At 44.3% G+C, this 25862-nt stretch overlaps 1 protein-coding gene and 1 long non-coding RNA gene across 3 annotated transcripts in view; one reads left to right on the forward strand and one right to left on the reverse strand.

Annotated features, from left to right (window-relative positions):
• Positions 1-15981, forward strand: part of LOC310825727 — a 200664-nt gene extending 184683 nt beyond the window's left edge. Inside the window, exon 3 of the long non-coding RNA XR_014555490.1 lies at positions 15391-15981. This is a non-coding gene — a long non-coding RNA (uncharacterized lncRNA). The remainder of the gene's footprint in view (positions 1-15390) is intronic.
• ZNF800 (zinc finger protein 800) lies at positions 300-25299 on the reverse strand. Of its 2 annotated transcripts, none has more exons than XM_083699172.1 (5): positions 24730-25299; positions 19636-19746; positions 17495-17590; positions 6029-6172; positions 300-5244 (listed from the first exon to the last, which is right to left on the reverse strand). In XM_083699172.1, exons 2-5 carry the CDS (start codon positions 19694-19696, stop codon positions 3122-3124), a joined length of 2424 nt encoding a protein of 807 aa, XP_083555298.1. In that variant the 5' UTR covers positions 19697-19746; positions 24730-25299; the 3' UTR covers positions 300-3121. The 2 variants fall into 2 exon arrangements, with proteins under 2 accessions (XP_083555298.1, XP_083555299.1); XM_083699173.1 differs by having other exon boundaries at positions 19636-19743; positions 24730-25150.
• Positions 25300-25862: the final 563 nt, after the last annotated feature.

Consider the following 25862-nt stretch of genomic DNA (forward strand, 5'->3'; position numbering starts at 1 on the left):
GTTTACCTACCCGCTGCTGCAATACCTATTTATCTACTTGAACTGGTATGCTTTTGAACTGCTAGGTTGACAGGAGCTGGGACAGAGCAACAGGAGCTCACTCTGTTTTGGGGATTCAAACCGCCGACCTTCTGATCGGCAAGCCCAAGAAGCTCAGTGGTTTAGACCACAGCACCACCTGCATCCCTAGCTCCAAGAGTACCTGGGCACTGAGATAAAGGCTAGCATAACCCATATTATTCTTGGGAGTTGTAAACATGCACAAATTCAACTAATAAAATCAAGTACAAACATTCGAGTACATTTACCTCAAATAACTTCCAGTCTGCTTTATTTCCAAATAAAGTACATTTCTCCAAGAAGCAAGTGTATTCAAACATAGAACATTTCCAGCAACAGTTACAGTCTATTTCCCATTCACAGTTTTGTTTTTTTAGTGCAAAGCACTAAAAGGCCAAACACTTACCTATCCATAAAAGAATATTTTTTTATTTATGATCAACATTTTTAGATATATTTTATACAAAAAAGTATATATGGACACAAGGCATTCCCTAAGCAAGGGAGTCAACCAATATTTTAAAAATGGCATTTCTTCATTTGTACATTGGGTTGGATCCAGAGAGAGTCCCTTCTGTGAACAGAAGGGACCAAGAACCAGCAGAAGCTCCCACAGGAGGAAGGTGAAGCGAGGTGGTTTTTGCCTCTTCCTGTTTCCTCTCTAGCCCTCCATGTCACACCTCACACTGCTCTGGAGGCGGGAGAAGGAGGAATCAGTGAAAATATCTGCATCCGCCTTCCTCCAGTAGGAGGATCCTGTGAGCAGCATCCTGTTCACAGGTCCTCTGGATCTAACCCATCATCTTTTAAACTGTGGCAATTTGACACAAATCACTAAACATTTTCTAAAAATTAAGAAAGCGCAGAAACCTGCCAAAAATTTCATAATGGTAGGTATACTAATGTTTTGCTATAGAATCGATTATAAAATAAGACAGGAAGCAAGAATTTCATAAACTTTACAGTGAAAGTCAAGTGCCATCTACAGTGGTCATTCAACATCTTGTGGGCAAAAGAAAGAAAAAAAGTCCTTCCACTATCTTCCGTTTAAAGAATATTTAAGGAACTACAGTTGAATATGAATTGTCTACAAAACCCATCTACTATCTTCACATGAACATTAGTGTACTGTGTTTTAAAAAATAACTAAAATTTTAAACTGCATCTATTAAAGTGCTTGCGTATAATCTTTTTAAAAAAACAACAACAATTAAAATAGGGGAATGTGGGTAACTTGTAAACTTCCATATGAAAGACTGACCAATATGCTAACCATGCAAAATTACTATACATTTTTTTTTTGCAGCAAGTTCAGTACAGTCAAACTTAATACTCCCAAAAAAGTATTGAACCATGAATTGAAATTAGCGCCAATGCTAAAAAATATTACGATTCAAATTGCAGTTCATTCAAATTACGCTAAGAAACTGCTCATATACATTCATCTGTAAAAAAATATTTTTAAAGTACATCACACAACAAGTGTTTGCTTAGTAGTATATCACAATGGACGTAAAATCTGTTCAGCAAAATTAGAATTAAGTAAGGGCCAAGTCTGGAACGCATGCTCCAAGTTGATAACGTCCTTAAAAAGAATAGGTCTTCATAAATGGTTTGCAAAATTTCCCTTTTAAAATGTTCATTTTTCTGTTACCAGCACTACTGCACACATGAAATAAGAAAGCTGGCTATTAATTCAAAGGGCTATTTTAAATGGAGTTTAATTGCTCTTGAAAAACTCAGACAAGACGTTATCTTTTAGGAACAATCAATACATTTACTAAGAAAATAGCTTATAAAAATATTTCCTCTCATAGAACTATTTCAAGATATTAGTGGTTCTAATTCCAAATTTTACCACACATCATCTCATGTTAAGGAGAAATACATATATCAATATAATATTTAGCCAACTTTAAAAAAGGGGCTTTACTTGTAGGCAGCATGAACATTTTCCACACAAAAGCCAGAAGCACTTTCTGTGTCCAATAAGCTGATTGTGGTTTTGGTAAGAATAACCCATATCTTTATTATTTAGCCTTTAAAAGACAAAACGAAAAAACCCACCAACTTCCCCCCAGCAACCTGAGGGTGGCTCCCAAGTATCTGGAGGCTTGTCTACATATAACCATTTCACATTAAAACCAGAATCCACAAGTGGTTTAACTCTGGAAAGATACCTTCACCTAATGGGAACTTTGGATCTGAATTATCAACATAGATATACTCTTAATAAACATCTGTTAGAGATTAATAATCTTTCGTATAAAGTAGTAATTAAAAAAAAGCCACCAAACTATTCTCTCCTTGATGGCTGGTTGCCCAACAACATTTCAACTGAAGCTAGTTAAGACTGTTGTTTTGTACGTCATGTAAAATGGCCACTGAACTGTGGAATATCCAATATCCCCACCCGCAGGTGTCTAAACAGGGTAGGTGGAAACAAACGTTACGGTTAAAATGCTAGCTATAAAGGTCCAGGTACCAAAATTTTAGCTCAGGAAAAAACCTGAGATTTTAGTTTCTCTAAAAGGAATGGACGCCTTGTGTCAAACAGAGAAACGGAATTTTAACGCAAAAGTGTTGACTCTAAACTATATAGCTATATAGAGCTATGTACCCTAAATTTATGCTCATCTTAAGTATGCTAGCATTTATGCAAAAACTCTATATGCCAGAAATATTTGCTAACAGACTAAAACCACAGGGAAACACAGCACTAACAGGCTATTTCAAGCCCATCAAAGGCTTTCCTCTACCTGGTCAGTACCAACGAAGTGCAAAGTTAATTTAAAAAAACCTTTGGAACTACGGTCCCTACCGCTAAACATTATGCCCCAAACAACTTGTTACAGAATATTATTAAACTTTCAGGAACCGACCATGTACAACTGTGCTAGGTTCACTTTCTTGAACAAAGACAAATTCATACTGAATCCTATAAATACGGGGCTGAGGAGAATAAATGCAATATTCTTTTTATGTTCTACAGCGTCAGAGTCTGAGCTAGAAACACCAGCGAAAAATTCAGGCAAACGTTTTGCAAGGCACTCGTTGTTCCTCAGCAGACAAGAGCTTTAGATCTCGTGCTTCTGCCTTTGGTTGTATTGTTTTCTTCGGGCGAATGGGATGCATTTGCCTTATGAGTCTTCTTGTGATGTTCTAGGAAAGTCTTTTTGGCAAACGCTTTCCCGCATTTATTGCATCTGTGCAGAGAGAAATTCTTTGTGACTTTCACTTCAATGCCCACATCAGCCCCTTCATACTTCTTGCTCGGCGAGTTAGAGGTGACGTCCGGCTTTGCACTATTTTGCTTACCTTCATCCCTCGGAGCGCCTCTTCTCGTCACCTTGTTTAAAACGCAGTCAATGGGTTTTTTCACCGCTCTGATTTCCAAGCTTGCCGTTATCTTGCCAAGGTATCGCGAAGACTTTTTGTGGACCACGGTTATATGTCTGATCACGTCGCGCTTCCGGCGGGTTTCGTAAGGGCAGAGCGGGCACCGGTAGAATTTCACAAAAATGTTATTTCCGTCCGTGTGCAACTCGATGTGCTTCGTTAGATTTTGCTTGGACGTAAATTGGCGTTTGCAGAGTTTGCAGTAAAGCTTTTTAAAGTCAAAGCCAACGGAAAGTCTCGGCTTCCTGGGCTTTCGGAGACCACTTGCAATGGACTGATTACTTGACTTAGAATTTTCAGAGCTCGGCTTAACTTTGTTTTTCTTTGTGGGTGGTGCGTTCTTCCTTTCAGTTGAAGAAGATGCATTCTTTCGTTCAGCAGACGATGCATTCTTTCGTTCAGAGGACGATGCATTCTTTCGTTCAGCGGACGATGCATTCTTTCGTTCAGCGGACGATGCATTCTTTCGTTCAGCGGATGATGCATTCTTTCTTTCAGCAGATGATGCATTCTTTCGTTCAGCGGACGATGCATTCTTTCGTTCAGCGGACGATGCATTCTTTCGTTCAGCGGACGATGCATTCTTTCGTTCAGCAGATGATACATTCTTTCGTTCAGCGGACGATGCATTCTTCCGTTCAGCGGACGATGCATTCTTCCGTTCAGCGGACGATGCATTCTTCCGTTCAGCAGCTGATGCATTCCTTCGTTCAGCAGATGATGCATTCTTTCGTTCGGCGGATGACAAGGCATTCTTTTTCTCAGTCGATGAAGATGCATTCTTCCTTTCATTCGAATGATTTGTTCCCTTTGTTTCATTCTGCGGGGTGCTGATGATGGGAGGCACTGATTCCACAGATTCTGCTGGTTCCGTTTTCTCTTTCACTTCTGTGCTAACTGCGTTATTGGGCTTCTTCTCTCTTTTAGCATTTTTTGCTGAAAGGGTGATCTTGTGAACAATTTGCATATGCCTTTTGAGCATTACCTGCGAACTGTATTTCCTCTTGCACAAGAGGCATTTGCAGGTGGTTAAGTTGTATTCAGCCTTAAGGGACTTTTGTTTTCGGGTCTTAACAGATTTTTTAGCCGATTCCAAGGACAAAGGTTCCCCAGGCTTTGTAGCTATGTCAGGAGTGATGGAATCCCTCCTCAGTCCCCTGTGAACTTCATCAAAATGCCTCCTTACATTGGCTTTTGTAGCAAAGGATTTATAGCATACAGGACAGCTCCTACCCAGTGTTACAAGAATGTTCTTATTGCGCCCCCTCCCAGATGTCTGATTTGGCCGCCTTTTAATTTCAATAAATTTCTTCAGTTCTTCCATCTTCTTCTTGTGTACTTTTCTAATATGCCGGCGTACACTGCGTCTGGAATGAAATTCTTTTTTACAGAGGCAGCAAATTAACTGGTGACCCAAATCTGGTTTATCACGTTCCAGCTTAGGCTTTGTTGACAGAGACGGTTCTTCTGGAGTCAATATTACCTTGCTAGCAGCAGCAGCCACAAGAATCTCTGCCGTTTCTTCCTGTGAGGGACTAGGAACCACTTTAGGAGGTTCTGCGGTAGGTTCTGGCGTTTCTGCTACAGGAGCTGGTTCGGTGGTGACATTCATCTCAATGTTCTCAACTGTGCTATCCGCCTTTGAAACATATTGAAAGACAGCATTCCGGTTTGTCTCTATAGGTTCCAAACGGATTATATAGTCTTGCTTGTCCACTCTAGGATACATAGCTTCCAGGAGATCGCTTATGGCTTGGCTCTGCTTATCATTTACATCAGGAGAGTCTGTAGATTAAACAAAAAAAAAAACAACCCACAATGTTTACATTATATTATTTCACAGGTGTCACTATTTTATTATAGATTTTCTTGGTTTACAACATGCATTGCCTCTTTTTCAGGTTGTGGATTAGTTACATATGATGTGAGACATTAAGTGTTGTATACAGTACAGTGATACAGTGGTACCTCGGGTTAAGAACTTTGTTCTTAAGCTGAAACTGTTCTCAACCTGAGGTACCACTTTAGCTAATGGGGCCTCCCGCTGTCACTGTGCCACCGCTGCGCAATTTCTGTTCTCATCCTGAGGTAAAGTTCTTAACCCGAGGCACTATTTCTGGGTTAGCGGAGTCTGTAACCTGAAGCGCCTGTAATCTGAAGCGTCTGTAACCCAAGGTACCACTGTACTTCTGTTTCCCCCTCTGCCAGGATAAAAACACTCAGGTAGCAATTTAGACAAGGAATTTAGATATGGGGGAAAGGTTAAGCATCGTCTCCTCATCCTCTGTTGCACTCATCTCCTTCTTGCATGCATCTGGTTGGCCACTGGGAGAACAGAGTGCTGGATAAGACTGGCCTTTAGCCTGATCCAGCAGAGCTCTTGCTATGTTTGTGGGTTATCAGACTTCCGCGGCTTCCAATTGGCTGCAGGAGCTTCCTACAGCCAAGCAGAAGCAGCACTTTGGTTTCTGAAAGTTTTGGAAGTCAAATGGACTTCCGGAACAGAATCCGTTCGACTTCCAAGGTATGACTGTATGTTGAACAAGAGACTTAAGAGAACAAAACTTACTGTCATCCATCCGGAGACTTGGAGGACAGTAGAACTTCTTGTGGGTTATTAAATTCGGTAGTCCTCTGAAGAGGCTGCGGCATAATTTACATTCGAAGATGGTGTCCACATCTTTCAGCAAAATATGTTTAAGTTGCTTAGTTCCTGAAACATATAAAAAGCATTCGAGGCATGATCCAGGTGAAGGTAAGTACTTTAACTGTTCAATTATGTTTATGGGGAAATTAATCAAACACCAACATCTTTCCCACAGACATAAGTAAGACTAATGGTTGAATGTTACACATACCTACCCATACTTACCCCACTGAGTTCCATGAGACTTACTCGCATGTAAGTGTGTACAGGATAGCAACCCTTAAGTACTTAGTTTTTGGCCCCTTGGGCCGCTGGAGGGCTTGCATGGTGGTCAATAATAATAATAATTTTAATCATTAATTTATACACCGCCCATCTGGCTGGGTTTCCCCAGCCACTCTGGGCAGCTTCCAACTGAATATTAAAAACGCAATACAGTGGTACTTCAGATTACAGATGCTTCAGGTTACAGACTCCACTAATCCAGAAATAGTACCTCGGGTTAAGAACTTTGCTTCAGGATGAGAACAGAAATCGTGTGGTGATGGCGCCGTAGAAGTAGGAGGCCCCATTAGCTAAAGTGGTGTCTCAGGTTAAGAACAGTTTCAGGTTAAGAACGGACCTCCGGAATGAATTACCGTATTTTTTGCTCTATAAGACTCACTTTTTCCCTCCTAAAAAGTAAGGGAAAAGTGTGTACATCTTATGAAGCGAATGCAGTCTGCGTAACTATCACAGAAGCCAGAACAGCAAGAGGGATTGCTGCTTTCACTGCGCAGCGATGCCTCTTGCTGTTCTGGCTTCTGAGATTCAGAATATTCTTTTTCTTGTTTTCCTCCTCAAAAACTAGGTGCGTCTTGTGGTCTGGTGCGTCTTATGGAGCGAAAAATACAGCAGGTTCTTAACCCGAGGTACTACTGTATAGCATTAAACATGAAAAACTTCCCTAAACTGCCTTCAGGTGTCTTCTAAAAGTCATATAGTTGTTTATTTCTGGTGGGAGGGCGTTCCACAGAGCGGGCACCACTACCGAGAAGGCCCCCTGCCTAGTTCCCTGTAACCTCACTTCTCACAGTGAGGGAACCGCCAGAAGGCCCTCAGCGCTGGATCTCAGTGTGCGGGTAGAACGATGGGGGTGGAGATGCTCCTTCAGGTATACTGGGCCAAGACCGTTTAGGGCTTTAAAGGTCAGCACCAACACTTTGAATTGTGCTCGGAAATGACTAGTTGTCAGTAACTGGTTAGTACTCACTGACAAACTTGCACCATGACAGCGAGCTGTTCATGTAATAATGACTCGCTAAAAAAGGCCGGGGGGGGGGGGGGGAGTCCCTACAGGTGGGTCATGAAGGGGCTGCAGAACAATCAGTATTGTGCACCACAAAGTGCATGCCTTGCCAGCTATTTATGCTAATAGTCTTTTACACTTTTAGTTGACTCCAGAATTAAAAGGCCAGGGCAGTTTAATATGGGTACAAGTGGTCCCTCAAACAGCCTGTTTAGGGCTTTAAAGGTCAACATGAATACTTTAAACTGAGCCTGAAAACCAATGGTACAGCACAGGGTGGATAAAAGTCAATGATATTTTTTTATTTTAAAAAAACAGATTTTTTTAAAATTTAAATCAGATTTTTTAAATTTAAATTGGATTTTTTAAAATAAAATGCTTTTGGAGGAAAAATCTTTCTAAAGATAGTTTTCTGTTTAAGTTACATTACATTCCAAAGTCTATTCATCAGGAAATAAGAATTTGTTTTAAGTTTTTCATGTGTGCTAAAACTCAGTCTATTTTTTTTTTTTTAAAAAAAAATATGTTTAACCAACATGGATACTGTCAGGGAACAGCCATCAGAGAGTCAGGTGGTGGAAGGGCTCAAGGAGGCTAGGAGACCTTCGGATGCGGAGGAAGGAACCAGTAGGGGAAGAGGGAGAGTTCCTGCAGAAACTCAATCGGAGGAACGGCTCCAAGATGTTTCCAGTGAGAACAGCGGGGAGGGCTCAGGACCTCCGCTGGGGACGCCCACTCCGCGGAGGAAACTGTCACGCAGAGAATCCAGAAGGAGAGTTTCCGTCAAGGAACTCTTATGTTGGCGTAAATTCCGGAAACGCCCACTGACGGATTCTGCCAGCGATTGAGGTAGCCATGCACCCATGGCTCCTCGGACTGGGAAAGTTTAGGAACTGATGGTAAAGCTTGGAGGACTTAAACGCTTACGCACGAGCAGCCCCCTTTTCCCATTACAGATACATATGCTATAATGTTATTGTTTTAGTTAAATTATTATTATTTTGACTAGAGCAGGTAAAATAAAGGGATCCAAACCTCCTCAAATGACTTCTTTCAGCAGCTTCATGTGAATGTTAAATAGCATGGGAACCTCAAAGACAAAACTATAAGATGGAACAGAAATCGTCAAACACCACCTTCTGGGTCCAAACCTCTGGAATGTCTTGGTCCAGAGAGACAGCCCATTGTTGATGGTATTTAAAGCTGTTTAGAGGCCCATCAGAAAAGAATTAGATGATTCCTAACAATATCCCAGCATAAATCATCCAGCTGGGTGACTCAAAAACAGGCCAAAGCCAGACGGAAATCAGTTAGACCCTTGAGCACAAACTAACAACAATCTTGAGTAATTTATTTCAAACCCTTCAACATCTAGTTACTGAATAATGAATGATACTTTCTATGATGTATTCTTATCCATATATTTCTATCTCTTTTTTTAACCAAATCTGGACTTCAAGATGATGTAAAGTTCTGTTTAAAAGTGTGAATGTGGGTATGCCTCTCTCAACATTAAACGATATCAGTTTAGAGATCCAACTGATGCTACTATTATTCCTATTACGTTATGGCTATGGCTCAAGCTCTGTTTCAGACCGGTGGGTTTGGCCCCCTTGATTCTGAGGGATAACTTTAAATCTCCATGGGAAGGGGAGATAGTGGAGGAAGTGCAGAAGTGCGGGTTGTCCTCCCTTTATATAGAGTCCATGACGTATAGCCACGCAAAGGCGGTGATCGCTCAAAGATTAAGGGATATTGCCAGACAGGAGGACATAGCCCGTGTGAAACCTGGGTTGTTTCTGGGGGAGCAGTTGTATCGGGCTGCTCCAGCTCGCTACCTGGCGGATATCCACTACGTGGAATACCGCAGACTATTTACTGCGGCTAGGCTGAATGTTCTTGACTCGGCGGTTCTGAAGGGAAGATATGGAGGAGTCCCATATGACCAGAGATTATGCCATTGTGCGTTGGGTGAGGTAGAATCCACAGAGCACATTTTACTGAGCTGTCCCTTCTACAACGATTTAAGACAGTATCTTATAACTCCATACTTACCCCAGCTCAGTTCCCGGCAAAGAGGAAAGCAGACAGCATATCTGCTAAATAAGTCTTCTGGGAAAACAACTTTGTCAGTGGCTAAATTCCTTTTCCTGGCACTCAAGTGCCGGAAACGTATAACTGAATGCCTTGATGTGGGTTATCTGTGAGAGGTCTAGTACTGTGGCCCTACCTTATTTATGTACCCCTATGATGTTTTAGTTTATAATTCTGTATTGTGTAATGTTTTATTTCTGACTATCGGTCGAATAAAGGAAATTGATTGATTGATTATTCCTATTACTCCTGTTGCTCTGTCCCAGCTCCTGCCAACCTAGCACTTCTAAAGCACACCAGTGCAAGTAAATAAATAGGTACCGCTGTGGTGGGAAGGTAAATGGCATTTCCATGCACTTTGGCACTTGTCATGGTGTCCCATTGCACCAGAAGTGGTTTAGTCATGCTGGCCACATGACTTGGGAAGCTGTCTGTGGACAAACACTGGCTCCCTTAGCCTGAAAGTGAGATGAGCGCCGCAACCCCATAGTTGCCTTTGACTGGACTGAACCATCCATGGGTCCTTTACCTTTATTACTCCAATACTGCAAAATTGTATATTTTTCACTAGCGTTATTTCTTTCAGATATAAGTTATATAAAATCAAAGTCCATTTCTCCCCGAAACACAAATTTATTTAATATTAAAACATCTACTGAATTAATTTTAATGCCACTTCTCAGAAAGCCTTAGTAAGACATTAATGAGGAAGTAAAAACAAACGAACAAAAAGATTGCTTGTTTTCAGCTTAGCCTATTTTACTTAGTATACTGATAAAAACTATGGTTTCAAAAGCAAGGATCATACAATAGCACGACTGTACAATACTTATACTATTTTCACAGGCAAATATAATAGTTAAAATGGTACTAAATGGGCAAGAATGAGGCTGCAATTCTGTGCAAAACTGTTATTTCGGTGTTTGAAGGGATCATCCAACAACACGCTTGGTATATGGAACATTATTTCCATTTTCAAAAGTTTATTTGCCTAGCACACGATCAGGTATCCAGATTGATCAGGTGTGACCTGGTAAAATATCCTAAAAGCTAAAGACAAACCTGGGCCCACAGAGCATCCCTTTTATAAAAGTTTCAGAGTTCCTTTTCAAAGCACTTCTATTTCTCTTATGTCAAACACCTGAGCAAAAAAGCCATTTGTAGTCCCATAAATTATTGCTGCTGCCATTTGACAGTGCCGGTGCACTAAGTAAATACTCGAGAACATAGACATGTCAGGCCATGGAGCTGACTTGCCATTTAAATTAGATTTACAAGAAAAAGGCTGGGGTGGAGGTGTGTTCAGAGATGAATGAACAAGGATATAGGGCATGGGGAAGCCAAGTGGCGGGCAGTACAAGGCTAAGGTAGTCCAGAAAACACTTTGAACTCATTGTACTGGAGAAGCAGGAAGTTGCTTTCCTTTTAAAAAGAGCTATACTAGGTACAGGGGCAAGATATGTAAGGCCATGAAGACAAAAGTAAGAAGAAGCAATAACTACAGATGCTATTCCAGTAAGGAGTGAGAAAGTGGTGTGAGGGGAAACTGAGAAAATACATACAAGGCTTTAAAATATAGCTGTCAACTTACAGATTTGAAAATAAGGGACCAGCAGCCTCGAAAATAAGGGACCGGCAGCCAAAATAAGGGATTTTCCAAGCACAGGTATGATCAACTTCTGAGCCCCTCCAAGCCAAAGGCAGAAGGCCCAGCCAGCAGACAAAACGAAGCCTCAAACAGTGGTTCCCACAGTGCAGCAACCCGGCAAAGGGGATGCAGCAAGGAAAACCACCGTCACCTCTCCGCTGGGAAGCGCTGAGCAAAGGCGAGTCCCCAGGCAACGCAGCCGATTTGATTGGCACAAGGCATGCAAGCTCCACCCCCCAATCGTTCTTAGACTCCTTCCTGGGTGAGCAATGCAGCCAAGCAACACAGTTGGAGCCTCCCTCCTCCCTGGCCGGCTGGCAGAGAGAGAGGGAGAGGAGCTGCTTCCTTTGAAACCAAGGAAATTTCAGGGACATCATCAATAAGGGACAGCAGCAGGACACAGTGTTGGGCTAAGGGACTTTCCCGCCAAATAAGGGACGGTTGACAGCTATGCTTTAAAACCAAGAGATTTCTGTTAAAAGGTGTTAATTGTGCAATTTGCAATTCACTTAGCTGAAGTGAACCTGCAGTTCTTTAGCCGCTTCTGCATATTTCAAACTAAAATAAGAGTTTGCAATGCACAGAAGTTTACTGAAAAGGATGGGAGGCTCTGAACACAGTCAAATTACTACCATCCTCTTTCCAACTCAAAACATCAGCCTCCTTTGTACTACAGAACAGCAGTGTAAGTGTGTTAGTATGCTCAGTGCAATGTGTACGGGTGACTGAAGTACCCTCTACTGGAAACAGTAGAACAGATTCCCCCACCATGACTTGTCTTTCAGATTTTAAGCTTCTTAAGGAGAAACATCTTTCACTTTTTGCAGAACTCTGCAAAATGCCCTACACTGATGGCACGATACAAATAAGAGGCCTAATAATTATTGCGTTATCAGGGAAATAAGTATGGCAGTCCTATAAAGAGGTATAAATGATGCACATGACAACACATATGACTGGGAGTGGCTGCCGAGACCATATTACACCGGTCCTGAATGACCTACATTGGTTCCCAGTATGCTTCTGAGCACAATTCAAAGTGTTGGTGCTGACCTTTAAAGTCCTAAACGGCCTCGGGCCAGTATACCTGAAGGAGCATCTCCACCCCCCTGAGGTCCAGCTCTGAGGGCCTTCTGGCAGTTTTCTCACTGCGAGAAGTGAGGTTACAGGGAACCAGGCAGAGGGCCTTCTTGGTAGTGGCACCCGCCCTGTGGAACGCCCTCCCACCAGATGTCATATATATATATATATATATATATTTGCTTTCGTAGATTTTCACGGGTACAGGAATGCAGGTTTTGGTGTCCTCGGGTGTCTTCCCGTGTAAAAGTTGGGGTGTCTAGGCGACGTTTCGACGAGGTCTCACTCGTCATCTTCAGGCTGGTGCTTTCGGCTTCTTGTTACTGGAACAGAGCGGGATCTCAATGTTTGAGTTCCTATAAATACTGTAGAGGGGGTGTGGTGTCTAGCCTCCAATGTTCTGGGCAGAGAGGAAGTTCCCAAACATTGAGATCCCGCTCTGTTCCAGTAACAAGAAGCCGAAAGCACCAGCCTGAAGATGACGAGTGAGACCTCGTCGAAACGTCGCCTAGACACCCCAACTTTTACACGGGAAGACACCCGAGGACACCAAAACCTGCATATATATATATATATATATATATATATATATATATGAAAATGAAAACTATATATGAAAATGAAAAATGGGTCGGTATTTCCATGGAATCGCCTGTTACTTTACTTTTTCATTTTCCTCTACTAGTATTTCCTTTTTCTAAGTTTTATTTCAGATATCATTACAAAGTATGTTCTGTAAAGCTTAACTGTGTTGTTCTTGTTTTACCTTATCTAAATTGATTCTAAGTAGCCAGGAAACATGTTTGAGAAAACACAGCTTGGCTTAATGTCTGAATTTAGATACCAAATATGGTCTGCTGCTCCTCTTTTGGAACCCAGATACAGCTAAATTCGGAAGTTTGGAGTAGACTGAAAATGAAAAGAAAAAACAGTTCTAAATCAGTGTTTGCCTGATTGTTAGGAAGCTTGACCATGGTTATTACAACAGTGATGTTTGAACTTAAGATGATGATGATGATGATATAGATGATGATAGATAGATAGATAGATAGATAGATGATAGATAGATAGATATAGATCAGTGTTTCCCAACCTTTTTTGGGCAAAGGCACACTTGTTTCATGAAAAAAATCTCGAGGCACACCACCATTAGAAAATGTTTAAAAAATTAACTCTGTGCCTATATTGACTATATATAAAGTAACTCTCGTTAATAGGCATCAAATAAACACAAAGAAAGTATTTTATAATTACTTTATTATGAAATAGTAAGTACCGTATTTTTCCTTTATTTCCCCCCCAAAAAAAACCAGGTCGGGGAACAGTGGGATGGCGGTGCTGGGCCTCCCCGCTGTCCCCCGAGCTTGTGGGGCTGGCCCATGTCTGCCTGGCGCGAGGGGCGCTCTGCTTCAGGGCGCCCCGCGCGTCGGGCGGCAGGCTACAGTCCGCAGCATGGGGAACCCTCTGTTTCAGGGCGCCCCACGCGCCCCCCAGGTGCGCAAGGCTGGCCAACACCAGCGCGAAGCACGGGGTGTCCTCCGAAGGGCGCCCCGTGCTCCGCGCTGCCAGCTGCCGCCCGCAAGCTTTGCGCTCCCGGGGGGAGATCCCCCGGGTGCGCAAGGCTTGCCGACACAAGCGCGGAGCACGGGGCGTCCTCCGAAGGGCGCCCCGTGCTCCGTGCTGCCAGCTGCCGCCCGCAAGCCTTGCGCTCCAGGGGGGAGATCCCCCGGGTGTGCAAGGCTGGCCAACACCAGCGAGGAGCACGGGGCGGCCTCCGAAGGGCGCCCCGTGCTCCGTGCTGCCAGCTGCCGCCCGCAAGCCTTGCGCTCCTGGGGGGAGATCCCCCGGGTGCGCAAGGCTGGCCGACACCAGCGCGGAACACGGGGCGTCCTCTGAAGGGCGCCCCGTGCTCCCAGCTGCCACCCGCAAGCCTTGCGCTCTCGGGGGGAGGTCCCCCGGTGCGCAAGGCTTGCCGACACAAGCGCGGAGCACGGGGCGTCCTCCGAAGGGCGCCCCGTGCTCCGTGCTGCCAGCTGCCGCCCGCAAGCCTTGCGCTCCTGGGGGGAGATCCCCCGGGTGCGCAAGGCTGGCCAACACCAGCGAGGAGCACGGGGCGTCCTCCGAAGGGCGCCCCTGCTCCGTGCTGCCGGCTGCCGCCCGCAAGCCTTGCGCTCCTGGGGGGAGATCCCCCGGGTGCGCAAGGCTGGCCGACACCAGCGCGGAACACCTGGCGTCCTCCGAAGGGCGCCCCGTGCTCCGCGCTGCCAGCTGCCGCCCGCAAGCCTTGCGCTCTCGGGGGGAGCACGGGGCAGCCGACACAAGCGCGGAGCACGGGGCAGCCTGCCGAAGCGAGCGGCGATGGGATGTGGGGGGGAGGGAGCTCGCCGCCCCGCGTGTGCTCGCCGCCGCCCGGCCTCTCGCCGCCCGACTCGCCCGCCTCCCTCCCACGGCACACCAGGCAGCGTCTCACGGCACACTAGTGTGCCGCGGAACACCGGTTGGGAAACACTGATATAGATAGATGATAGATAGATAGATAGATAGATAGATAGATAGATAGATATAGATAGATAGATAGATAGATAGATAGACAGACAGACAGATGATAGACAGACAGATAGATAGATATAGATTGCTGTTTCCTCTTTATAGCTTTCATTACCTGGCCCTTACCTGGCCCATTCCACAGTAGAGTATAATTATTCTAACTGGAAGGAAGCAGGGGCTGGATAGAAACTTATAGGAGTCCAGTACTGTCTTACCAACCATTTCGAATACAGTATTATTATCTTATTCTGGGTATTTCTATACTGCCTTGCAACTAAATTATCACTTAGGTTTACATATGAAAGGAATTAGTATAAAACAATAAAACAGTGAAGATAAAAACTGCTAACAATTAAAACACTGAAAGGTAGAAATACAAGTAGCATAAAACAATAAACACCTAAAAAACCACCTTAAATGACTAGGTAAAGGTAAAGGTAAAGGACCCCTGGACGGTTAAGTCCAGTTGAAGGCAACTATGGGGCTGCGGTGTCATCTCACTTTCAGGCCGAGGGAGCCATCATTTGTCCACAGACAGCTTTCCAGGTCATGTGGCCAGTGTGACTAAACCGCTTGGCGCAACAGAACACCGTGACAGAAACAAGAGTGTATGGAAATGACGTTTAGCTTCCTATTTATCTATTTGCACTTTGACATGCTTTCTGACTGCTAAGTTGGCAGGAGCTGAGACAGAGCAATGGGAGCTCACCCCGTCGCGTGGATAAGAACTACCGACCTTCTGATCCGCAAGCCCAAGAGACTCAGTGGTTTAGACCACAGTGCCACCCGCTCCCATAAATGACTATAGTTAGCAACACACACATATCCATTCAATTGCTATCCTAACTAGAAAAGACAATCCAAATAGAAACAATATACTACAATCCTGCTTGAGAACGCCAACGACAATCCCTACTCCTTTTTTCAGAAAGCAACAAGACCACATTGGACATCATCATCATTTTTAATCTTTAAAGAAGATCAAAAATACATTAAAATGTCATACATTAAAAACTTCTCTGAACATTCAACCTAAGCCCGAAATTTCTAAGGTCACAAAGGAGAAATTCCAAATTTCTGCAGATAGGGCAAAGAAATGTTTCTTCCCTACAACACAAAATAAGCATATGAAATTTACTAAAAGATATGGCAAAAGCCACTAATTTAGATGATTTTACAAATGGAGTGGCAAGATTAACGTTAGAGTAGATTTATAGTTATGAGTTTTCCGTCCCTAAATTTATTTATTTATATTTTATTAAAATATTTGTATATGCTTTTTATATGGGCATCTCAAGGCAGTCAATAACAACATCATACATAATTATTATACAGTAAAATAAACAATCAAGCATCATTTTTATTTCATAACAGCTGTCACTCGTTGCCATCAAAAGCAATGATTTTTTAAAAAAGTTTACTGCATGCTTCAGAACTACACTGCTATTGTAAACACATCATTTGTGGTGTACATTTTCCCAAAGGGGTTTTCAAAATTTGAAATGCTACAGTCTCAGCTACGATGTATACAGTAAAGGCGTACCTTGGAAGTCGAACGAAGTCCGTTCGATTTACAAAACATTCAGAAACCATAGTGTGGATTCTGATTGGTTGCAGGAAGCTCCTGCAGCCAATCACAAGCCGCGGAAGGCCCGTCGGACGTTCAGCTTCCAAAAATAATTCACAAACCAGAACAGTCACTTCTGGCTTTGTGGCATTCGGGAGCCAAAACGTTCAAGAAATAAGCTGTTCAAAAACCAAGGTACGACTGTACAACCAAAGAACATTACAACAGAAGATTTAAAAAGCTGAAACGACAACAACAACACCCTGTCTGATCAACATTCACCGCAGGACACCAGCAAAGGCCAGGAGGTACCAGAAGCATCTGACTGACTACTTACTGTTGGTAATAGAATAGCAGAGTCGGTGAATCTTCGTTAGACCTATTTATTCATTTAGAAATTCTCCAAGTCCTCATCTTAAAATAGGAACCCAGGGTGGTATACTTACAATCAAATATCAATACAATAATTAAAACAAGCAATTCTTAAAACATTGGGTAGCATCCAGCTGAACCTTCCTCAGCGCCAACCCACCAAAATTAATGGACTAAAGTTAGTCATGCGCATTACAGTGGTACCTCGGGTTAAGTACTTAATTCGTTCCGGAGGTCCGTTCTTAACCTGAAACTGTTCTTAAACTGAAGCACCACTAATGGGGCCTCCTGCTGCCGCCGCAGCACGATTTCTGTTCTTATCGTGAAGCAAAGTTCTTAACCTGAAGCACTATTTCTGGGTTAGTGGAGTCTGTAACCTGAAGCGTATGTAACCTGAAGCGTATGTAACCCAGGGTACCACTGTAATTTCAGTGGGTTGTATCCAGGGATATCAGTGTGAACATGAACTAACTTGCATGGGCACAAGAGAACTTTACTTCTTTCTCCTTCCACCCTCACCCCTAAAACTGCTCCAGAGACTTGGGGGGAACCCCCAGAGCAGATTTTGGAGGTGGAGGAGGGAGAGAAGAGGTTCCATATTGCCTGCGGAAGTAGGCTTGCATGTGCAATTATTTTGTTGGTTACAACCCTGTGGTTCTACTGTGAATATGACTAATGTTGGATACAACCCAAAATCAAATCCATGAAAATCCAAGAGCGCCATTTTTCTTAAAACGTGAAATAATGATTTTAGATTGTTCATTAGATGTTATTTATGCCACCTACTCATACCTGATCGAAAACATTCAATAATTTGCTGAATGCCGGATTTTGATGTCTGAAGAGGCTGCTGCAATAAAGGATGATCTCCAGGTTCCAGTATATGCACTGCAAAATAGTCACAATAAATAGTAAAAAAAAGAGCTTAAGGTACATGTCCACACATAAATGTTAACTGCACTGAAGCTGCTCTATTAAAGTTCTATTAAAACATTGCAATACAGTCTGGACATAAAAAATGACAAATATGTAGGTTTTTTATTGCTATTTCCAAAACAACTGTAATGTCTGTGACTGTCTCAGTTAAGCTCCAAAAAGCATATTCACACACAAATAGAGGTACAGTGGAACCTAGGTTCTCGAACGAAATCCATTCTGGAAGCCTGTTCAGCTTCCGAAACATTCGAAAACCAAGGCACGACTTCAGATTGGTTGCAAGAGCTTCTTGCCCTCAGCGGAAGCCGTGTGGCATGTTCAGGTTCCAAAAAACCTTTGAAAATGGAATCATTTACTTCCAGGTTTTCAGCGTTCGAGAACCGAAACGTACGACAACGGAGACATTCGGGAATGAGGTTCTACTGTTTATATACAGCTTATCTAGAAAGCAGTTACCACTAGAAATAACAGATAACATTTCTGAAAGATAGAATACTAGAAATAATTGCCATAAGGTTTTACCAATGTTGTCTAGCAATTCCTACGCTCATGTACCTACATTCATATTAGGATTATGTTTGCTGCTCTGTTGCATTAATCTCAATTTAAGGAATGAATTATGATAGTGTTTGTTAACTCTGCTGAGTCAGTCAAGACACAACTGAGCATCTTTGCAAGAACATTTATTTCAATCACAGTGTTTTATTTGTAGAGATTCCTAACAGACATGTCACCCGATTAAAGAAATCTGAGATGATTAGCCATAGATGGTATAGTCAAGTAATCATCTGATCAATTAATTCTATATAGATAACAACCCTATTTTGGAGCAACTTACTTTCTTTGGGTTGTACCCACTTAAGTCATGAGTTGATATTAATGGGCTTGAATTATTAAAATCCATTTATTTCAAAAGTTTACTCCAAGTGTGACTTAAAAGGATAAAACCCTTTGTTTTTAGATGATACATACAGTATATACATTATAGTAAAGGTAAAGGGACCCCTGACCATTAGGTCCGGTCTTGGCCGACTCTGGGCTTGCAGCACTCATCTCTCTTTATCGGCCGAGGGAACTGGCATACAGCTTCTGGGTCATGTGGCCGGCATGACTAAGCTGCTTCTGGCGAACCAGAGCAGTGCACGGAAACGCCGTTTACCTTCCCACCAGAGCGGTACCTATTTATCTACTTGCACTTTGACGTGCTTTCGAACTGCTATGTTGGCAGGAGCAGGGACTGAGCAACAGGAGCTCACCCCGTCGCAGGGATTCGAACCGCCAACCTTCTGATCAGCAAGTCCTAGGCTCTGTGGTTTAACCCACAGAACCACCCACGTCCCTATATGCATTATACCAAGGATCAATTTAAAAAGACACTCCATCTATATGAGAGAAAAGGGGGAACACACTTTTCTCCATCTTAAGTTGGTACTTGCCATCTGCACTTGTTAGAAGTATTTCTTAAATACACATAGAAGCAGACCTCTATTTATGTGGCTGTGCATATTTAGTCAATGAAAATGTTTTTATACATGCCTTCTCAAGCTCAGGTAAGTAGGTTAGTAGGTATCCTATCTTAAGTTGAAGCACCTACTAATGTGTATATCTCTCTTCATTTTCTCATTCCAAGTGTTTTAGGTTACAAGCCATTTTTTAAAGTTATTATAGCAACGTGCCAACATCATTTGTATTTGTATATATTTATATCAAGCTATTTGTACGCTGAATAAATTTTGTTTTGCAGGCCTTGGAAACATAGTTTTCAGAAATGTTTATTCCCTGCCTTCTCCCTCAACCCAGTCTATAAAAAGGAAACACAGATTTAAGAAGTACTCCATCAAAACCCAGCCATTTTTAAAATACTGGCAATACAACAATATTTGAAGATGTCCTAATTCCATTACGGCAGCATAATATAGGCTATCTTTTCCCGACAGCGTCTTACTGCCTTTATTTATTTCTTTTTTAAGGAAGGTAGATTACTAAAGCACTATTACCTGGTTCACAGCAGCCATGGTGATGATGGTCAGTCTGACAACACTTGTCCCTTAGAGGCATTTTCTACATCAACGCCCTACTTTCCTTCTACATCTAGTAGCTCGTTTCTGCTAAAATAAGCAAATTTTCTATCATTTACCAAGGAAAAGAAGGTCCTGCAGTGTTACATAACTTCCCTGTAAAAACCACTGATCTAAGAACGAGCAGTGAATATTGAACATGTATACAAAGAGCAATTCCACATATGAAAAAACGAAATCTTCTCAACTCTGCCACTGTTACGACATGGATACAGTGGTGCCTTGCAAGACGAAAAGAATCCGTTCTGCGAGTCTCTTCGTCTAGCGGTTTTTTCGTCTTGCAAAGCAAGCCCATTGACAGCTTAGCGGATTAGCGCTATTAGCGGCTTTTAGCGGCTTAGCGGATAAGCGGCTTAGCGGTTTAGAAAAAGGGGGGGGAGGAAAAAACCCCGCAGGGACTCGCAAGACATTTTCGTCTTGCGAAGCAAGCCCATAGGAAATTCGTTTTGCGAAGCACCTCCAAAACGGAAAACTCTTTCGTCTAGTGAGTTTTCCGTCTTGCGAGGCATTCGTCTTGCGGGGCACCACTGTACATGGATAAATTTTGTTTTAGAAATAGCTATTGCAATTAGAGGCAGCTTAAGTTGCATCAAACGGGCTTGGAAACGAGGTAAGTCCTTCCCTCCCAAATCAGGAAAGTTCTTCACTCCTTTTCAGCACTAATTCAAATTAGCTGATCTAAGCTCTGTAAACCCCCAAATACATTTTGTTCCACCTCAATCCCCAACCCTACTTATTCCTTCTCTCTAACCCCCCATTATGTTTGAACCACCCTGTGATGAAGCAGGGCATATACGTAGTTACCTGGCTGGTTAGCCAGTTATACTGCTTCAAGAACAGCAAATAACTATGGGATGTGTAAAGGAGGAAAGTTTCTCCAGTGCAGCAGTCTCTGGGAAATGTAGCTTTCCTGAAAAGCACTGCTAGAACTCTTTTTGGGAATCTCTTTTCTTCTCTTTTCCCCCCTGGCTATTTGCTACTTTCCAGCTGGGAAAGGGCTCTGGGACAGCAATTATTGTCTTGACTTGGATTTTAATCCAAAAGGTAGAATAATTCTCCTGGATTCTTTCAGCCGAGCCTTAGAAGCCTATAAAATGCACATCCGAGTAACCGAAATAACAGTTTCGCTCAGCTCTATTTACAAACATTTTGTAATGCAAACTGACATTCACAAAGGATTTTATTTATCGGAATGAAATAATTCACGGGAGGACAGATGATGGCCTACTCAAAAAAAAAGGGCTGTTTGTGGTTTTCAGCACTCCACCAGCATCCAATCAAAACAGGAGAGGCGGGAACAGCAGTGAGTTTTAAAAACTTCAGAAATACACTACTTTAGAGTAAAGCATATCTACGAGCTTATGGAGTGCCTTTACCAATCCAGTATTTTTTATGCAACTTGTTCCTAAATATCCTCCAATACAGATTTCAAATTGCATGCATCAAGTCACATCACTGCCAACTTCTAAGCCACTGGTCTCCTTTGCAGCCTCACACATATTTGAACTTCAGTTACAGATAGGTAGCCGTGTTGGTCTGCCATAGTCAAAACAAAAAAATTCCTTCCAGTAGCACCTTAAAGACCAACTAAGTTAGTTCTTGGTATGAGCTTTCATGTGCATGCACACGAAAGCTCATACCAAGAACTAACTTAGTTGGTCTTTAAGGTGCTACTGGAAGGAATTTTTTTGTTTTGACATATTTGAACTGTACACACAGAACTGCAGAACTTTGGGCAGGTTCCCTCATGCTGCAACTGAAGGAGTTAAGAGCACTACAAAATGTCATTCTCTAAAATGGTCCAACTGTTTGCAGAAAAAGTATATGATGCTTGCTCCTTCGTAACAGCATAACATTTAATTCTGTTTCTACGTGTACACACACCACATTGATGGCTTTGTGTTCTGAAGCAGTCTATAAATTGATTTAATAATCATGAACCACAAGAGCTCCTTCAGGAGTAACCATTGCAGGTCATGCCTTAACACATTTACTTTCCATTCAAAGGAAAAGTACTATGTTGTCCAGTTATACCAGCTATTACTCTATTCCCAGCATAACAATGGAAAGTGTAATGTCGATGAACAATAGGTTCAAAGATGCTCTCAAGGCAAACCTTTAAAAAGTGTAGTATAAACACAGACAACTGGAAAACACTGGCCTGCGAGTGCTCCAATTGGCCTCTGCTAAAGGCATCATGGAGTTTGAAGACACTTGAACTCAAAATGAAAGGGAGAAATGTACTAAGATGAAGGCACGCTTGGCAAATCCTCATCGTCATCAACTCCTGCCCGGAAACATATGTCCCCACTGTGGAAGGATATGTGGATCCAGAATTGGCCTCTACAGTCACCTACGGACCCACGGTTGAGACCATATTCATGGTAGATAATCTTACTCGGCTACGAGTGATCACCAAAGAAGACGAATCATGGCAAGATCTACACACAACTCAACTCAAGCATGTTTAATCAATGGTAAGTCTCTCCCCCCCCCCCCCCGCAATGGGACTCACTTCCCAAAAAAGAATATGTAGGATTGCAGCACCAGCATCTAAATAAATGATCAAGCTTTGTGTCCTTGACGAAGACTATCTCATCTCCATGTGTGGACCAGTGTTAGAAACTTAAATATATCAGCTAGGCACCAAACGGCTCCTTAAACCAGATATGCATTATAACATGCAATATGTCAAATGTACCCAGTCAGGTAACACGGCATCCCAGAATACTAGTTCTATCACTTTTCATCAGCACCTGTTGCTTCCCCATGTATCCAGCAATACGGCTGGAAAATGTGTTTAACTGTTGGCAACCACAACTGTATTTGAAAACGCACATTTCTCTGCACAAATATCTCCATCAAAAAAGTCATCCTACCTTACCTTACATACCAAACTTGACACCTCCTCTCTCCCTTCCTCTCCATATATGCAGCAAAACACTCCCTTAACAACTTAAGCCAGACAATTTTAGAACTATCTACAGAACCCATTTTGTTGTCTCACTTTCTGTGGACTGTTTTTATGCACACTGCTTATAAATGGAAATAATTAAGCAGTATATAAACATCATAAGTAAATAACAAACCTATTTTTATTGTCAGGAATCAATGACCACATACGGTTTACTGCAACTGAGGAGTCAAAACCAGTCCCTTCTTACCTGACAAGTCAAACCATGCAGTTCTACACCCTCCCCCCCCCCCAATCTCACATTTACCATAAATGAGGGATCAAGAACTGGATCCAAACCTATTCCCGAGCTAGGCACTCCCTTGCCCTCCAGTTGTCAAATATAAACCAAAATAAGACGTGTCCTGTGCACGTAGCTTCAAACATGTGATGATGTAAAGGAGATCAGCGCCACAGAAGTCAGCAATGCTGCACTGGGTAAATGTCCTGTTGCTGGAGGATATGTAGGATCAATCTGTTGGCCCTATGGCAAGAGATGTTGCAGGCTGGCAGATGGGGAAGAGGGGGCAATGCACTGGCCCACTATCCTTGGCCAAATCCTCAGAGTGTCCCCTTGTGAAAAGTCATGACTATCCAGGGGTGGACTTTGGTAATACAGTGCCATAGCTATGCAAGAGCTGGCCAGGTTTTTGCCCTGGATGAAGCATAGAGGGGTGCCACTGAGGCTCCCACCCCACCCCACCCCCCCTCTCTCTGTGTGTGTGTGTTTACATGGCAGTGTTAGAAACTGAAATGTGAAAGCTAGGAGCTAAACGGCACCTTAAACCTAATAATACAAAGTTGAAAATGAATGAACAGCAGCTAAAATATTATGTTCATTTTTCACATGGTCTAGTCCTTTCCCTGCCTACCCCCTTAATATTCTGGATTTCTTCTCCAGGCTTCAGAGAGTAGCTGGAAGTGGGGAGGCTGAAAAAGGTCCTCCTTTCCTTCCACTCCACAGTTTTAATCTGAAATCTTAGGCGCAGTACTGCGCCCAGAGCTCAAAAACTGCTCGCGTTAGTAAAATTTCCTGTCGCAAAACGCGCCTGGAACAGTGGGAGTTTCAAACACCAGCACCCACAAATGTGCGTGAGGGGCAGTGCCAAACTGGGTCTTTGACCCTTGTGAAGTAACGCCTAGTTTTGCCCCTGGGTAATATGGCACTGTAGGTGAGGATGAAATTTGGCACACACACCCCAAATGTTAATTTGACAATAATTCATAAAGGGGGGAGGGGGTTGTTATTGTACTTCACCAAATCCTAACCTATTACAGGATTTGTAAGAATACCGGGGTTTTCCCCCTCCCCACCTTTATTTTCCCTTCTACCCAGGTTCTGTTTCTCTTTTTCCTTTTCTCTCATTTACTTACATCTCACAACGTTTAGTGTACATATAATCATGTACTTTTTGAACTTTCAATAAATATGTTTTTTAAAATTGGCAATAACTCAATTTGGCATGGTTGCTTTTTAACCGATCTTCTCAGTAGGTACCCACATAAATATTCCCACATAAATATAAGATATTATCATCATCATCCTTCGGCTCAGCGCCCTGTGATGTGGAACCGCCCGACACTGCCCTAAATCTGGCGCTGGGCTGATCCATGCCACACACAGGAATGCCAACCCAGACCATGTCAACCATTACGACCTGGCCACCCACCCCATCACTAGCCTTTCCATCAGCGATGCAGGAATAAAACAACAACAACAGCAAGCATTCCAGTGCAGAACCCACATTCCCAAACACACACACACACCCCTCTCCCTCTCTGGCACACAAGTTCCCTCTCCCCCGAACACACCACCTCCTCCCAGGTTACCAATTCCTCGCGCGCTCTTCCGGGGCCACCTGTCACACGGGTCGCCCGCTTCACACAACCCAGCATCGGCGCGCGAGGAGAGGGGGCGGGCACGCGCGCGTATACCCACACACGCCAGCCATACCAACCAACCAACCAACACGCATCTCCTCCGTGTTTTCCGCGGCGGGCGAGGGTGCCCGTGACGGAGGAAAGGCGGAGAGGCGAGTTTCAGCAGCGACCACACTTACGGGAAAGGCTCCTGCGGGAAACGCCAGCCCGGCCCGAGCGAGGCGCGTGGGGTGCCTGCCGGGCGGGCAGCGGCTGGGCGTGAGCGAAGCCCCTCTTCGCCTGCCCGCCACCGGCCGGCGGGACGCGCGCGGGAGGCGGAGAGGGAGGAAGGAAGAAGGAGCCCCTGGGCTTCTCCGAGGAGGCGCAGGCAGCAGGTGACAGCGAGCAGGGCGCCCGGAGAGGAGGCTCCGCGGAGGCGGGCGCGGGGGACCCTGCCACCGCCGACGATACGGGGCCCGGTGGAGAAGGGCAGTGCGCTGTTGTCGCCGCGCCCCGACGCGAACTCGCCGTCGCCTGTCCCGCCCAAGCGGCCCCGCGACGCGACCCCGGAGCCGGATGGGCGCAAGGGCAGGAAGTGACTGCGGCCGCGGCAGGCCCGGGGCAGCGCACAGCGCATGCGCCGCACCCGGCTTTTTCCCTCCTCTCCGCCCCCTTCCCAGCCTCCTCGCTCCTCTCTCCCGCTCGCGCTCTCCTCCCACAAGAGCCCCGAGCGCGCAGGTGGCTGTTGTGTTCCGTGGGGTTCCCGCCCGACGGCGACAAAAGTTGGCGGCGGGGGCAAAGTTGGGCGCGCGGCGGAGGGGTCCCCTGCGCGCGCCTCTTCTCCAACATGCGCCTCAGCCAATCAAAGGAAGGCACCTCGAGGCCCGCCGGGGCAAGAAAGGGCTCCTTGCCTTTTTTACCCTCTCTCTCTCTCCCAGGAGGCTCCGGTTGCGCTTGGCTCGCTTGCGCCCTTTGGAGCCGCCGTGGCGCGCGCCTTGGTGCCAGGGCGCACGGCTTGGCGAAGGGCGGTGGAGGCGCCGCCGCCGCGCCTGCCTTCCTGCCTGCTTTTCCGCGACGCCAGCGAGCTCGGCGTGGCACTCAGACCCGCGTTTAGAAAGGGGCTGAGCGAGGGAAATGCTCCGGCTGCGGCGCTTGGGTACGTCTGGCGCCCTGGAGCAGCCGCCTCGCCATGGTTTTTACGCACTCGCAGAGGCGCGCAGGGCGAAAGGAGTCGAGCGCGCGAGGGGAAGAGGAAAGTTCCTCCACGCCGCAGCTCCCTCGGAGGGGAAGCATCGGGTTCTCTGGGCGCGCTGTTTCCTCCACTGGTGGGAAA

Source organism: Podarcis gaigeae (genome assembly GCF_964106915.1).
Source record: "Podarcis gaigeae genome assembly, chromosome: 10".
NCBI lineage: Eukaryota > Metazoa > Chordata > Lepidosauria > Squamata > Lacertidae > Podarcis > Podarcis gaigeae.

Coding starts and splice junctions, on each gene's coding strand:
- ZNF800 (XM_083699172.1), bottom strand. CDS start 19,696: ATGCCTCTAAGGGACAAGTGTTGTCAGACTGACCATCATCACCATGGC. Junction 6,173..17,494: donor TATTGAATGTTTTCGATCAG/GTATGAGTAGGT, acceptor TATATGTTTCAG/GAACTAAGCAACTTAAACAT. Junction 5,245..6,028: donor AAGTCTCCGGATGGATGACA/GTAAGTTTTGTT, acceptor TTTAATCTACAG/ACTCTCCTGATGTAAATGAT.